Source organism: Aricia agestis, chromosome 4 (genome assembly GCF_905147365.1).
Source record: "Aricia agestis chromosome 4, ilAriAges1.1, whole genome shotgun sequence".
Lineage (NCBI taxonomy): Eukaryota > Metazoa > Arthropoda > Insecta > Lepidoptera > Lycaenidae > Aricia > Aricia agestis.
This window is the reverse complement of record NC_056409.1, coordinates 12,719,474-12,733,549: the sequence shown is the minus strand read 5'-3', so window position 1 is coordinate 12,733,549 and position 14,076 is coordinate 12,719,474. Positions and strand designations below refer to the sequence as shown.

Sequence of the window (14,076 nt, the reverse complement as noted above, 5' to 3'; positions counted from 1 at the left end):
GTTAATATGTTTCAAATAATGTAATGTAATTATTTTTCTAATTATATACTTGGATAATCTTGCTGAAATAACAAAAAACAAGCCATATTAAAAATGACGATGTCTTTTGACAAATCGAATTCTCTGAGATCTAGTAACCCTGACGTCAATACCTGTCAGCGTTAGCGCTTTCCATTGGCTATTGAAACCACATATGAAATAGGATCAATGAAATATGATAATGTAATATGCAGATATGATCAAATGATCATATACAATGAGTTTCTAAAATACTAGAGTAGCAATGTCTTACAAAAGATTCTCAGAAATGCGTAACCACTTTTTTGTTCAAAAGACAATGTCAAGTCATATATTCGTTATGTCATTATGTATGTGAGATATGTCTGCAGGCATCTTCGAAGTGGCAACGCGTTGCTACCGTAAACTTCCAATCTAGTTACGTTAGTAACATAGAATATCATTGATCATATATATTGGATCCTAAATATGATCATAGAAATGATCATATATAAATGATAATGTAATACCCCCCTAAGATTACATCTATACCATAATACTTTATCTATGAACTAAACGCTTGTAGAGACAAATCACAAAACTGACAAATGTCAAAAGTGAATTAATTAAAATGCCCCGACTAAATTGTCAAACACAAGAAAATAATAAATATATATACTAGTAATCTGTGATTATAAAACAGCAAACAGCCACAGACACAGACTGTGATTTAGGTTTTTGTAGTTAAAATATTTTCATTCAATAAGACGCTAATCACTAATGAACACTAGAAATCATGTCCATAAAATTTTGTGATGTTGTGAACTGCTGATCATAAATATTGGAGGAAATAAAAGACAACAAACACAGGTTGTTATTAAATCCTTGGCTGTTGAATCACGAATTACTCGCATCATTCGCGCCTGTGAAATGTGACGTAGTTTTAATACAGCTGCTAATAAAGTGAAACGAACTTGCTTACTGCTCAGTGTTACTCAATAATCTCAGAAATGATCACATCTTGAAAGAACAAAATAAACATGAGTCAATTATTTAATTTATCGTTCCTTATTATTTGCCTTTTACCTTTTTGCTTGGGACAAAGTTCGCTCGAGAAAAAGGAGAAGATTTTAGGAGATTTTGTTCATTTTTTGAATAATTTACCTGATAGCGTATATACATATGATGATGCAGTTGTTATAAAATCTCAAAGTCTGGTATGTATTTTAATGTTTTATACTGTTCTTAATGTGTTACAAAGGTTATCATTTGTGAGACCCTTGTCATTTAATGTAAGTTCTATAATACTATTATCAATGTTATTTACAACAAACATGTATTTAATCCCTCGATCGTAGATTCTTGGAAATCAATTGTTTACGCGGTTGAATTCCACCGCTTGGGAGTTGAAGCATTAATGTAAAAAGACTTACTTATTTATAAGACTTCTTTTTTAGGAGGATGAAAGTAATACCTTTAACATAGAAATAAGGATAAAGGCTACAGATTTACATAATTTGGACAATTCAAGATATCTTAAATGCTTTGCTACTGTAAAAGATTTAGAATCAAGTACAATAGAAGTCCAAAGCCATGAATGTCATTTGGAAGATGTTACACCAACTAGTGCAGTTGAAGCCGTGACCAGCAGAACTAATTACAACACTGAAAATGGACCAGTTAATCTTGAAAATGAAATAGAGCTTAATACAGGGGTACGTAAAAATGTGATTTTTACCTCAGTGACCATAATTGAACAAGAAACATTATACAGCTAAATTTTTTTTGTTTAACTCAAAAAAAAAAAAATTTTTTTCTTTGTCTATATAGAATCTCATTTTTCCAATTGTCTTATCTTTTATTTCATTTCCGGTTTAGACTACATCTGGCGAACAATTTATAGCGGTTCCTAGCCGACAACCTGGCATACTTTGTGTAGGGTGTTCTAGTCATGTAAACCCTGAAGCTCCTGGAGTCAATGATTTGGCCAATCTAGCTCTGAAACACATAGACAGACATGATCCTACTGCTAAGCATTCAATTAATGCCATTATAGATGTGGAGAGACAAGTTCAGGTGAGCTAATTTTCCTAATTATTATATATTTTATAAAAATAACAAAGACTAATATTTTTAGGACCTCGTATCAATATTAATTTATTTTTACAGATTGTAAATGGTGTTAGATATACTTTAACACTGGCTATAGATTATGATAACTGCTCTTTGAGTGACAGTGAAAGTTGCATAGAACAGAAAACCTGTAAAGTTTCTATACTAGAAAAAAGTTGGATAAAAAACCCAGATGGTTCCAAATATAGGGCTTTTATTTCAAATAACTGCACACAAGAGTGGCTTTTTGGAGATAATGGGGAAGTTCTTCTGGATGATGAGCATGACAACAGCGACAAAGACTTACCAGATAACTTTAATAACTCTTCTAATAAACCTACTGCTAATGAGTCAGGAGATGAACTCATAAAACCTATTCATACAACCAACATACAGACACAACCCCATCAAGAAAAACCTTTCACTGATGAAGATCTGAAAAATCTAGAGGAACAAATAATACCAAATAACCAATTTCATCAACTTTTCGAAAACCAAGAAGTAAATAAAGACCAAAATGTACCTCATCATCAGACTACTTATGAAAAATCTAAAACAGTACCAAATATAGCAGAAAATTCTAAAGAAAGTGAATATGTTGATAAGCCTAGTGGTTCTAATAATGGTAATGGTATTACAAGTGAAAGGAAAAAAGCGATTGAGGATTTAATTAATTTTTTTGATTCTGCCAGTTTAGATAATATTGCTGTTTCCAGAATAAGAAGAAGTTACAGTAAAGATCTCAAAGCAGTTTCTACAGCACAAAAAATCCACAAAATAACGAAAAACCTAGAAAATGCAAAATTTGTTTATAGTATGGCACAATTAATGGTGGAATACTTGAATGAGCAAATTTCAGAAAAACATAAGATATTTCTTTTAGATGTACTAACCGCAGAAGAAGAATATGAAATAAAACATCGGTATCTTTATTTAAAGATTCGTGTTGCTATGCCATGTCATTATTTCAAAAGTTGCAAAAAAAAAGAAAACCAAGTGACGTGTAGTGGAGTGATTGTAACTATTAATGGAGAAGCTCCACATGTGCGCAATGCAGTCTGTAATAATAATATAAAGAAAAAAGGTAAAACAAAAGATGTGGTAAATGTATATTCAGATGACCCTGTATTATTAAATATTGTTAAAGATTCTGTAAAAAAAATCGAATCTGAATCATCATCTCTAAATAGTTTAAAGGTAACAGATATAAGCAAAACAGAAATTAAAAAAATTAAAGGAGTAGGGACTGAGATACATATTGTTTTATCTTTGGCTTATACAAATTGTGACAAGCATACTGCATATTCTAGAAGAGGGACTTGTACAATTTTATATAGTAAAGGATCAAAGGTATGTGATGTACACATTCTGAAAGATTTATCTTATGAACAGAAGCAAATGAATTATGATTGCACAGACATACCACTTGATACTAGTTTTTCTAGTTTACATGATGATGACTTGAGTAGCTTGCACGTCAAAGAATTAGCCCACAAATCTTTAAATAAATATTTACAGTCAGTGGGAAATACTCAAACCCATCTGATTTTAAGTATCGAAAAAGCGACCAAGCAGATTGTTGCGGGATTGAAAAGAACAATAGATTTTACAGCCTCGCGCGAAGGCCAACCTACAGACTTAATACGTTGTCACTCTGACATATGGGAACGACCGTGGCTAAATAAAGAAGATATAACCGTAACTTGTAATATAGAACTGGAAGAGTCAAGAGTACGGAGAGGAATCCCGGGTGGTATAAGTGATGATGATCCAAATAGTCCACGCGTTAAAGAATTAGCCCACAAGTCTTTAAATAAATATTTACAATCTGTGGGCAATACTCAAAATCATCTTATTTTAAAAATCGAAAAATCAACCAAGCAGGTTGTTGCGGGTACGAAAAGAACAATAGATTTTACAGCCTCGCCCGAAAGCCAACCAACAGACGTAATACGTTGTCACTCTGACATATGGGAACAACCGTGGCTAAATAAAGAAGATATAACCGTAACTTGCAACATACAACCGGAAGAGTCAAGAGTACGGAGAGGAATCCCGGGTGGTATAAGTGATGATGATCCCAATAGTCCACGCGTTAAAGAATTAGCCCACAAATCTTTAAATAAATATTTACAATCTGTAGGCAATACTCAAAATCATCTTATTTTAAAAATCGAAAAAGCAACCAAGCAGGTTGTTGCGGGTACGAAAAGAACAATAGATTTTACAGCCTCGCCCGAAAGCCAACCAACAGACGTAATACGTTGTCACTCTGACATATGGGAACGACCGTGGCTAAATGAAGAAGATATAACCGTAACTTGTAATATAGAATCTAAAAAGTCAAAAGCACGGATAGGAATCACGGGTGGTGTAAGTGACGATGATCCTAATAGTCCACACGTTAAAGAATTAGCCTACAAGTCTTTATATAAATATTTACTATCAGTAGGCAATACTCAAAATCATGTAATTTTAAAAATCGAAAAAGCAACTAAGCAGGTTGTTGCGGGAGCGAAAAGAACAATAGATTTTACAGCCTCGCCCGAAAGCCAACCAACAGACGTAATACGTTGTCACTCTGACATATGGGAACAACCGTGGCTAAATAAAGAAGATATAACCGTAACTTGCAACATACAACCGGAAGAGTCAAGAGTACGGAGAGGAATCACGGGTGGTGAAAGTGATGATGATCCTAATAGTCCACACGTTAAAGAATTAGCCTACAAGTCTTTAAATAAATATTTACAATCTGTGGGCAATACTCAAAATCATCTTATTTTAAAAATCGAAAAAGCAACCAAGCAGGTTGTTGCGGGTACGAAAAGAACAATAGATTTTACAGCCTCGCCCGAAAGCCAACCAACAGACGTAATACGTTGTCACTCTGACATATGGGAACGACCGTGGCTAAATAAAGAAGATATAACCGTAACTTGCAACATACAACCGGAAGAGTCAAGAGTACGGAGAGGAATCCCGGGTGGTATAAGTGATGATGATCCCAATAGTCCACGCGTTAAAGAATTAGCCCACAAATCTTTAAATAAATATTTACAATCTGTGGGCAATACTCAAAATCATCTTATTTTAAAAATCGAAAAATCAACCAAGCAAGTTGTTGCGGGATTGAAAAGAATAATAGATTTTACAGCCTCGCCCGAAAGCCAACCAACAGACGTAATACGTTGTCACTCTGATATATGGGAACGAGCGTGGCTAAATGAAGAAGATATAACCGTAACTTGTAACATAGAATCTAAAAAGTCAAGAGTACGGAGAGGAATCACGGGTGGTGAAAGTGATGATGATCCTAATAGTCCACACGTTAAAGAATTAGCCTACAAGTCTTTAAATAAATATTTACAATCTGTGGGCAATACTCAAAATCATCTTATTTTAAAAATCGAAAAATCAACCAAGCAGGTTGTTGCGGGATTGAAAAGAATAATAGATTTTACAGCCTCGCCCGAAAGCCAACCAATTGACATTATACGTTGTCACTCTGTCATATGGGAACGAGCGTGGCTAAACGAAGAAGATATAAACGTAACTTGTAGCATACAACCTAAAGAGTCAAGATTACGAAGAGGAATCCCGGGTGGTGTAAATGATGATGATCCTAATAGTCCACACGTTTTTTCGTTCAATGTTTTGCAGAGGAACAAAAGGCAAATTGAGAAAGATGATGACTATATTGACGAGGACACTAAGTACTACTATGCAGATAGAGCTATTCAGTATTTGAATGATAAATCGGATACTCATAATTTACAAAAGCTTATAAGCATTCAAGCATTCCAAACAAGTATTAACATGGGCACCAATACTGTCAGAATGTATATTGAAACTGCTTATACATATTGCTTACGAAACAAAGATGAAAATAACCTCGATGTTTGTGAAGAGTTCGCTGGCATGTATCACAGACTTTGTTATGCCCGATTGTGGCCATCTCCAGACGATGAACTCGTTGTTCAAAGTATTTCAGTTGTTTGCGACGATGAGAAAGAATTTAAAGATGTTACTGGTCTATCGATTGCAGCTCTTATTACAACATCTCTCAAGGAACTCGAGTCATCGCCCGAAGTAAAATACAAAATAGTACATTTAGGTGAACCTCATTTAGTGGCTTCACTTGATTCCCGTGTTCCTATTAAACTAAACTTCATAGCCGCACCTACAAACTGTTCAAAATCTATAAGCGATTATCACGAATATCGTTATAAATGCTTTATTGACGAAAGTAGAACTCCAAAACCTTGCATTTCACGGATCTGGATGTCACCAAATACAAAAAAAATTAAGAAACTAAGTGTAAAGTGTAGTGCTGAGGAGTTGCCGCGTAGAAAGCGCTTTATAGACCTGGAAACTCAACATTTATCAGAAGACGAAAATACTATAAAGAAATTAGTCGAAGATTCTATTAACAAAATAGAGGCGACATCATTAAATAGATATAAACAAAGATTGATACAAATTAACAGCTACAATACCAAAATAACTAGTGCCAAGATAACTACGATCGACTTCGATGTAGGTTTTACATCTTGCTTTAAATATGAATGGGTTGATGATACAACGAAATGTGACTTTTTTATTCATATTCCAAAAAGACATTGCATTTCATATATAACAGAAAGATTATGGGTCGATAACGGTAAACAGATCGACGTCAGTTGCGAAGATGACGATTCCTCGATAAATCCTAAAATTGATTTAGAAGGTAGCGAAAATGCTAAACAAATGGCAAACGAGGCATTAAAACACATAGAAGCTAAATATCCTCATCCAAAAAGGCAAAAAGTGGTAAGAATATATTCGTTAGAAAAGCAGGAAGTGGCGGGCTTACATTATAGAATGAAATTGGAAGTCGGCCCAACTAATTGCTCAGCTTTGAGTGTAACAAACGATTGTAATCTGGTCAATAATTCTGCTACGAACAAATTTTGTCGTGTGAATGTTTGGATACGCCCGTGGACCGAGCATCCCCCCATCATTAGGGTTTCATGTGATGATCAAGACGATGGAAATGGAGAATTGTATCATAATATTCAAGCTCAGCATCTCTTCTCAGAATTCCTTAAAACGTATACACCGAGTTACATCGATGACCACCAAGAAATGGTGAAAAGGTTCGAGATATTCAAAGCAAATGTAAGAAAAATACACGAATTCAATGTTCACGAGCAAGGGACTGCGAGGTATGGCGTTACGAGATTCGCCGATTTAACTTACGTAGAGTTTAAGGAGAAACATTTAGGCTTAAAACCGGGTCTTAAAAATTCAAATAATATTCCAATGAGACAAGCTGACATTCCTCAAATAACCGTGCCCGATTCATTCGATTGGAGGCATTACAACGCTGTTACCGAAGTGAAGAATCAAGGTTCATGCGGCAGCTGTTGGGCATTTAGCGTTACAGGTAAGGTTTTCACACATGCACACTCGATAGTAAGCACTTTTTGAGTATAATATTATTATATTGAATTTTGTTTTTTTAAGGAAACATCGAAGGTCAATGGAAGATTCGTTCTGGTAATCTCGTCTCATTATCCGAACAGGAATTGGTGGATTGTGACAAATTAGACGATGGCTGCAATGGTGGACTCCCTGATAACGCTTATCGGTAGGTAAAAACTTTATAACGCCGTTCGCAGCCGACGCGTGGCATTTGAATGTGATGCATCGCAATTCGCAACATAATAAAAGCTTGACCAGGTACTTAACTGTCAATCACTTTCCGTAATTGACGGCGTCGTGTCGCTGCAGTTTGCAAACGGCTTTAACTAGGCGTATCTAGACTGCCTAGCTAGACTCCTTTGTATTGACGTTTCGTGTCGCGTAGCTCTACGAAAAATAATTGATCCTGAAATATCGTGTGAGAACCTCAACAGCAAAAATATTCACTTATTGTTATACTATAAACCTCTACAGAATATACCGAGGGACCTAGTAAATAGTTTATATAACTTGAGCGATACGTCATCCGTACCAAAGTCAGCTATGATATCATAATATCTAGATAAAGATCAACTGCTGGAAGAAACAAGCATTAGTTTCACTCATAGTAGGTTATTGAATATATCACAGAAACTAAGGAGCTTTCGAATTTTCCAACAGCTAAATCCGTAGTTTTAGTTGTTGGAAAATCCATGCATTTATTTATTGGAAAACAATAGATATACATCTTAAATTGTTAAAGATTGTAAAACACTCGACAATCGATTCCTTAGTACGTTTTACACTATAACTTACAACAATGTTTTAGTCGTAACTCGTAACATTATTGAGCGTCATGTATGCTTGCTTGAGACAATATCTTGAATACTAATCTTAAACCTGTAGCTAAATATGAGTCATTCACTAATGACTACTGTTTTAGGTTCCGTACATTTGGTATCGCAGACTTCTGCGTTGCAATTCGCATTGCGTCTATGCGTTTTGCGTGCTTACTTGTTACGTGCTAATTGCAATTATTGTGTAACGTTTGTAGTAAACAGAAATTACTAATTATAGCCTTATGAAACCATTATTTATATTTTATCGTTTAAAAATGCATCTGTCCTATAAATTACGCATTTAACCTAAATCTAAATAGATTATAGAGTAGGTATAGACCAGTGGTTCCCAACCTGGGGGTAATTACCCCCTTTTAATTAAAATAGCTATCCTAAAGGAGTAATAGAGGTGGTACCTAAAATAGATAAATTGGTAGAAAAAAATTACGCGGGTAACACCGCGGGGCACAGCTAGTACGTCGTAAACCTTAATTTAAGTAATTATTAAATCAACTGAAATATAAAAATAAATCAAAACCCTTTTAATTTCATAAAAATAAACCTTATTGCTGCTGCGGAACCCTTCTTGGGCGAGTCCAACTCGCACTTGGCCGATTTTTTTTCATTCGAATAGTTTTACTATAATATTATTAATTGTTTATTTATAAGTCCATAATATTTTGTTTAATTTTATTATTCTAATAAACTTTATCACATATTGTGTAAAAGTGTTGTGTTTTTAATAAAACTTTATTAGATACAAGTCCAAACAACTTTTGATCAGCTAATTAAGTGTTATGGTCACACATAATATTATTATAACCTCTACTATCTATATCAACGCATAACATTTAATAACAAATTGTTGTCCATCCTTGAACCGTAATTAGCATTTAGCTTATTTCTACTACGTAATAAATCAAAATATATTCACGAATTGGCGCAATTTTATAACTTAAATTAAAAAAAAATGTTTTATAGAAGCAAATTAAAAATTGTTTTATATATTTTTAAGCGATAAAATATAAATTAGGGTAGCATACAGTGTATATTTTATCCATACGTATGGTGTTTGCTTAAATTCTTTATATTATTTTTAACAAAAATGCCTTACAAGTTACAACATTTCAGTTATCATCTCGTCCAATATTAAATAGAGAATTTCTTTTGTCAACATCAACATGCGTATTGTCAATAATTGTGTTTTTTTTTCTAGCACGGGTATTGTTATAATTATTGTTATTTACAGGGCAATAGAGCAGCTGGGCGGGCTGGAGGTCGAGACCGACTACCCGTACGAGGGCGCGGACGACAAGTGCAGCTTCAACAAGACGCTCGCCAGGGTTCAGATCACCGGGGCCGTCAATATCACGTCCAACGAGACTGATATGGCCAAGTGGCTAGTCAAGAACGGCCCGATATCTATCGGTCAGTACTTATGTAGTGTAGGGCTGCCACCTTCGAAATAATATAAAATTCAAGTAGTTAAAATAATTAATGACTTGTATTTTATTTAAATTTAATTTTACTTTTAAGATCTAACGTTAGGCCCAACTCTAAAACACGGGCGGATGCGGGCGCGGGCGAACGCGTCGGAAGACCGCCGTGGGCCACGAATCCGCGAGCGGGCACCCGTCGCGTGCGCCAATCTCATCTAGCGCTGCTAGTATTATTTTGATTTCGATCGTGTACAGTTGTGTCGAGTAGATTACCATGGATTATTTACTAATTTATTATTTGGCAAAAATACGTCAACGGAAACAAAGTCGACTGCGAAAAGCGTGCGCCCGTGCCGTCCGCCGCGCGTGTGACAGTCCGTCGCCCGCGTACGCGCTCTATCGCAAGCGCCTGCGCTGCCCATATTATTTTTCACTATACACACGCGAGCGTGCGCCCGCGCGAGTTTTAGCGTTAGGTCTTAGCGTGCGCCCACACGGGCGGATGCGGGCGCGGGCGCACGCGTCGGAATACCGCCGCGAGCCACGAATCCGCGAGCGGGCACCCGTTGCGTGCGCGCGACGTCCAATAAACGCTCGCCGCGCTAGCCATTGACCAATGACCGCACGGTAAAGTTTCCGAATCCGTATTGATCGGGAATCGTGAGTCGCCTTGCAGAAATATCGAAACCTCGAAATACTATAAGCGATATCAATAACATCTCTGCTAGTACATCAACTGTTATCGTGATTTACTGTGTTGCAGGTATTAACGCGAACGCCATGCAGTTTTACGTGGGTGGCATATCGCACCCGTGGCGCGTGCTGTGCGACCCCACCAACCTCGACCACGGCGTCCTCATTGTTGGATACGGCGCGAAAGGTAATTTCCTCACCTTCTTGAAAATACCTTCTAGCACGACTTTGGCTGACCCTACATTGGGCTCATCTTGGCCGTATCAGCGACGCGTTGCACACACGTGCAGTTCTCTCGCTCACATGCCCGACGAACAAGCACGTCTTATGTGGGGGGACGTCTATTGTAGAATTACTGAAAAAAATGTTTTTTGGCGAGACCGCACTAAGCGACACTACGGCGCTGCGTAGTGACGCGACTCTTTAAGTTCCATAGTATTGACGTTTTGTGCCGCTCCGTTGGTTTTTCGGTAAAAAATTGTAGGGGTGTTAATTAAAGCGGTATCCCATTCATTTGGCACCGATTGTTACAAACTGTTGGCATTAAACTGGTACATCCATTAAAAAGTTAAACTTATTAAAATACTAGATAACGACCGCAACTCCGTTGGGCCAAATTTCGTATATCGCACGGAAACCGCATAATTTTCCGGGATAAAAAGTATCCTACGTCCTTTCCCGGGACTCAAAGTATCTTCATATCACAACAAAATCCGCTCAGCGGTTTGGGCGCGAAGTGGTAACAGAGAGATATTAGTATGGATTTTACTAAAATCATATATACTGCTGTACGGGTCAACGCCCGTACAGCGTGTGTTGCCTTATTACCTACTATGCAACTTAGGTAATAATGCAACTCTGCGTCTTTGATTAATTATTACTTTCGAAAAATGTAATAAAGTTCAGTTCACGTCGCGACATCTCACCGAGTGCATAGCTCGATCTCATATTCCGTTCACGACGATATCTCACCGAGCGCGTGACTCGATCTCATATCCCATTTTAGTTATAGTAATAGATCTATGCAATACAGGAATATTCTTTCTTGATCTCTTGTTTATCTATCCCAACCCCGAACAACTGCTAACACGCAAAATCTCACGAATTGTTTTATTTTTCAGACTATCCGCTGTTCCATAGACACATGCCGTACTGGATAGTGAAGAACTCGTGGGGGCCGAGCTGGGGCGAGCAGGGCTACTACCGCGTCTACCGCGGGGACGGCACCTGCGGCGTCAACAAGATGGCGAGCAGCGCTGTCGTTTGAACGTCTTACGTACCATCGAGGAATTTGATTCCTAGGCAGGTGACGTCATTTGGTCGAATCATGTCAATTCAATATTAGTCATGAGCTGTCAGCTGGGTTAAACATAACGCTGCCAAATTACGTAAGTCCGCCATCTGCCTACGAATCAACTTCTCTGATAGTAGGTACTTTAATGTCCAATTTTCGAAATGACAGGAGTTTGTCTATTCTCTAGCGCTATCGATTAGTTGACGTCAAAAATGTACCAATCGGCAAAGACATTGAATACATAAAGGTACAATTCCGTGCATCGCGATCGATCGCGGCCGCGCGCGGCCTACGACTGTCGTCGGCCATGCGCGTCTGTCGCGGGCCTCGGAAGCGGTGCCATACATTTTTATACACTGACTATTGTCGCGACAGGCCGACGACAGTCGTAGCCCGCGCGCGGTCGTGATCGATCGCGATGCACGGACTTGTACCTTAAACTATTGTCGAAAAACGTCAGAAAAACTGGGTACTACTTGTTGGTTATTACACTTATTACAATCAAAATTCGAATACCGTATCGGTAGATGAGCTTTGCGTTTGTGCAAGTGTACAGTTGCTATTTCGTCTATGATAGGGACTTAAGTGAGGCCATATTGTTTTGTTGAATTGTTGTCACAATGTCGGAGACGTTTTACATGTAATGATCAGCCCCGCGGTTTTTTTGATGGAACGATAGATTTTTTTGTCTTTTCGCGTCAACGATAGTTACGGTACGTCGGATTGTCCCACGCACTTTACTGTTTGCACCGATGCAATGCTCAGCTTGGGCGTCATGGAATTTCAATCAAAATGATATTAAACTGTACCATAACAATAATAATTACGACATTAATTTCCGTGGTCACGGATCACGGTCAGTTTTATTTGTAACGGTAGGTTGTAAAAGCACTAAATAGGTATAAATTTACCATGCAAGTAATCTTACCGTGTCTAAAATCTATATACTTTTAATAAATGCATAACATTGTCACATATTTTGCTACGTTTAATAAGTAATACCTAATCGCTTAATTAAACTACCTAGGTGTAATAATTTCTGAATTTCCAAGTTACTCTTTTATCTTATGAGATTATGTTTAACATTTATAAGGTTCGGTGTTAAGATGAATTTAAAATATATTGGGTATTTGTGATCTAATGCTTGTGTATAGATGTTTATGGAAAAATATTTTTTATATTCGAAATTATTTTGGTGAGAAAGCGAGAAAGCGTTGAACTGAGAGTCACTTTATAATAATATTGTGTTGATTTTTTATAAAACTTCTATGCAAAAGTAGTAGTCACATGCCCAAAGTAGATATCATTTAATCTAACAAAACTATATAATATAAGATTTTATGAATATTATTATAATCACAAACCGATTCCATTTAGGTATAAGAATACTTATGCTACCAGTGAAAATTAATATTATACAATATTTAATTTTATAAACTTTAGTAAGTAAGTATAAAAAAGCTTTCATTTTTTATCGTCATCCAGATATTATATTATCTAATATAATAGAACCATGTGCCTTTCTCAATGTTTTTAGCGTTCATTATAGTGGGGAGTATGCTTAATTTTTTATGGACGTTTCGAAAAGAGTTATCTTTATCAAAATACAATCATCACAAAATATGATAGATTAAGGTCGATATATCGATTTCTAATGTCTTCTAATGCTTCTCTGTATTGTTCCTTTTGTTGAGGCATCGTTAATTTGATAATTTTTGGGAAAATATTTTAAAGGACTGATTTAGTAACATAACTAAAAAGTACTCATCGTATTTGAGGTGAATCTCAGCCAAAGAAATGGGTCGACAAAGGCATTTTAATTACATTTTCTTTATCACTGTAAAATGTTAATACATAGGTATATAATATAATTTATAAGTTTGTAAAATCTGAGATGTAGAATTATAGATATTTTTATATCATTCTGAATTTTATATTGCGTATGGGATTATCATATTATTATGTGATTAAGTAGTCTTATTTTTTTTACTTACCTTATTATCTTTGTTCTATGAAAATAAAATTTATTTTAACCCAAAATATTTCTTATTTAAGTGTGTTCCTAATTTCTACTGCAATATACTATACAAATTATAATTTTTCAATAATTACTTGTAAGTAATAAAAAAACGGCCAAGTGCGAGTCGGACTCGCGCAGGAAGGGTTCCGTACCGATACAGATCAAAAATAGGCTGAAAATTGTGTTTTTTGTATGGGAGCCCCCCTTAAATTTCTATTTTATTTTAATATTACTAGC

The 14,076-nt window shown here is 36.2% G+C and overlaps 1 protein-coding gene across 2 annotated transcripts; it reads left to right on the top strand.

The window, feature by feature from the left end:
• The first annotated feature begins 686 nt into the window (after positions 1–686).
• Positions 687–12,613, top strand: LOC121725893. 2 transcript variants are annotated; one of them, XM_042113060.1, is made up of 9 exons: positions 687–1,214; positions 1,455–1,712; positions 1,876–2,073; positions 2,167–4,948; positions 5,258–7,537; positions 7,618–7,741; positions 9,643–9,821; positions 10,596–10,712; positions 11,647–12,613. In XM_042113060.1, exons 1-9 carry the CDS (start codon positions 1,038–1,040, stop codon positions 11,790–11,792), a joined length of 6,261 nt encoding a protein of 2,086 aa, XP_041968994.1. In that variant the 5' UTR covers positions 687–1,037; the 3' UTR covers positions 11,793–12,613. The 2 variants fall into 2 exon arrangements, with proteins under 2 accessions (XP_041968994.1, XP_041968993.1); XM_042113059.1 differs by having other exon boundaries at positions 688–1,214; positions 2,167–7,537.
• The last annotated feature ends 1,463 nt before the right edge of the window (positions 12,614–14,076 follow it).

Coding starts and splice junctions, on each gene's coding strand:
- LOC121725893 (XM_042113059.1), top strand. CDS start 1,038: ATGAGTCAATTATTTAATTTATCGTTCCTTATTATTTGCCTTTTACCT. Junction 1,215..1,454: donor TTATAAAATCTCAAAGTCTG/GTATGTATTTTA, acceptor CTTCTTTTTTAG/GAGGATGAAAGTAATACCTT. Junction 2,074..2,166: donor ATGTGGAGAGACAAGTTCAG/GTGAGCTAATTT, acceptor TTATTTTTACAG/ATTGTAAATGGTGTTAGATA.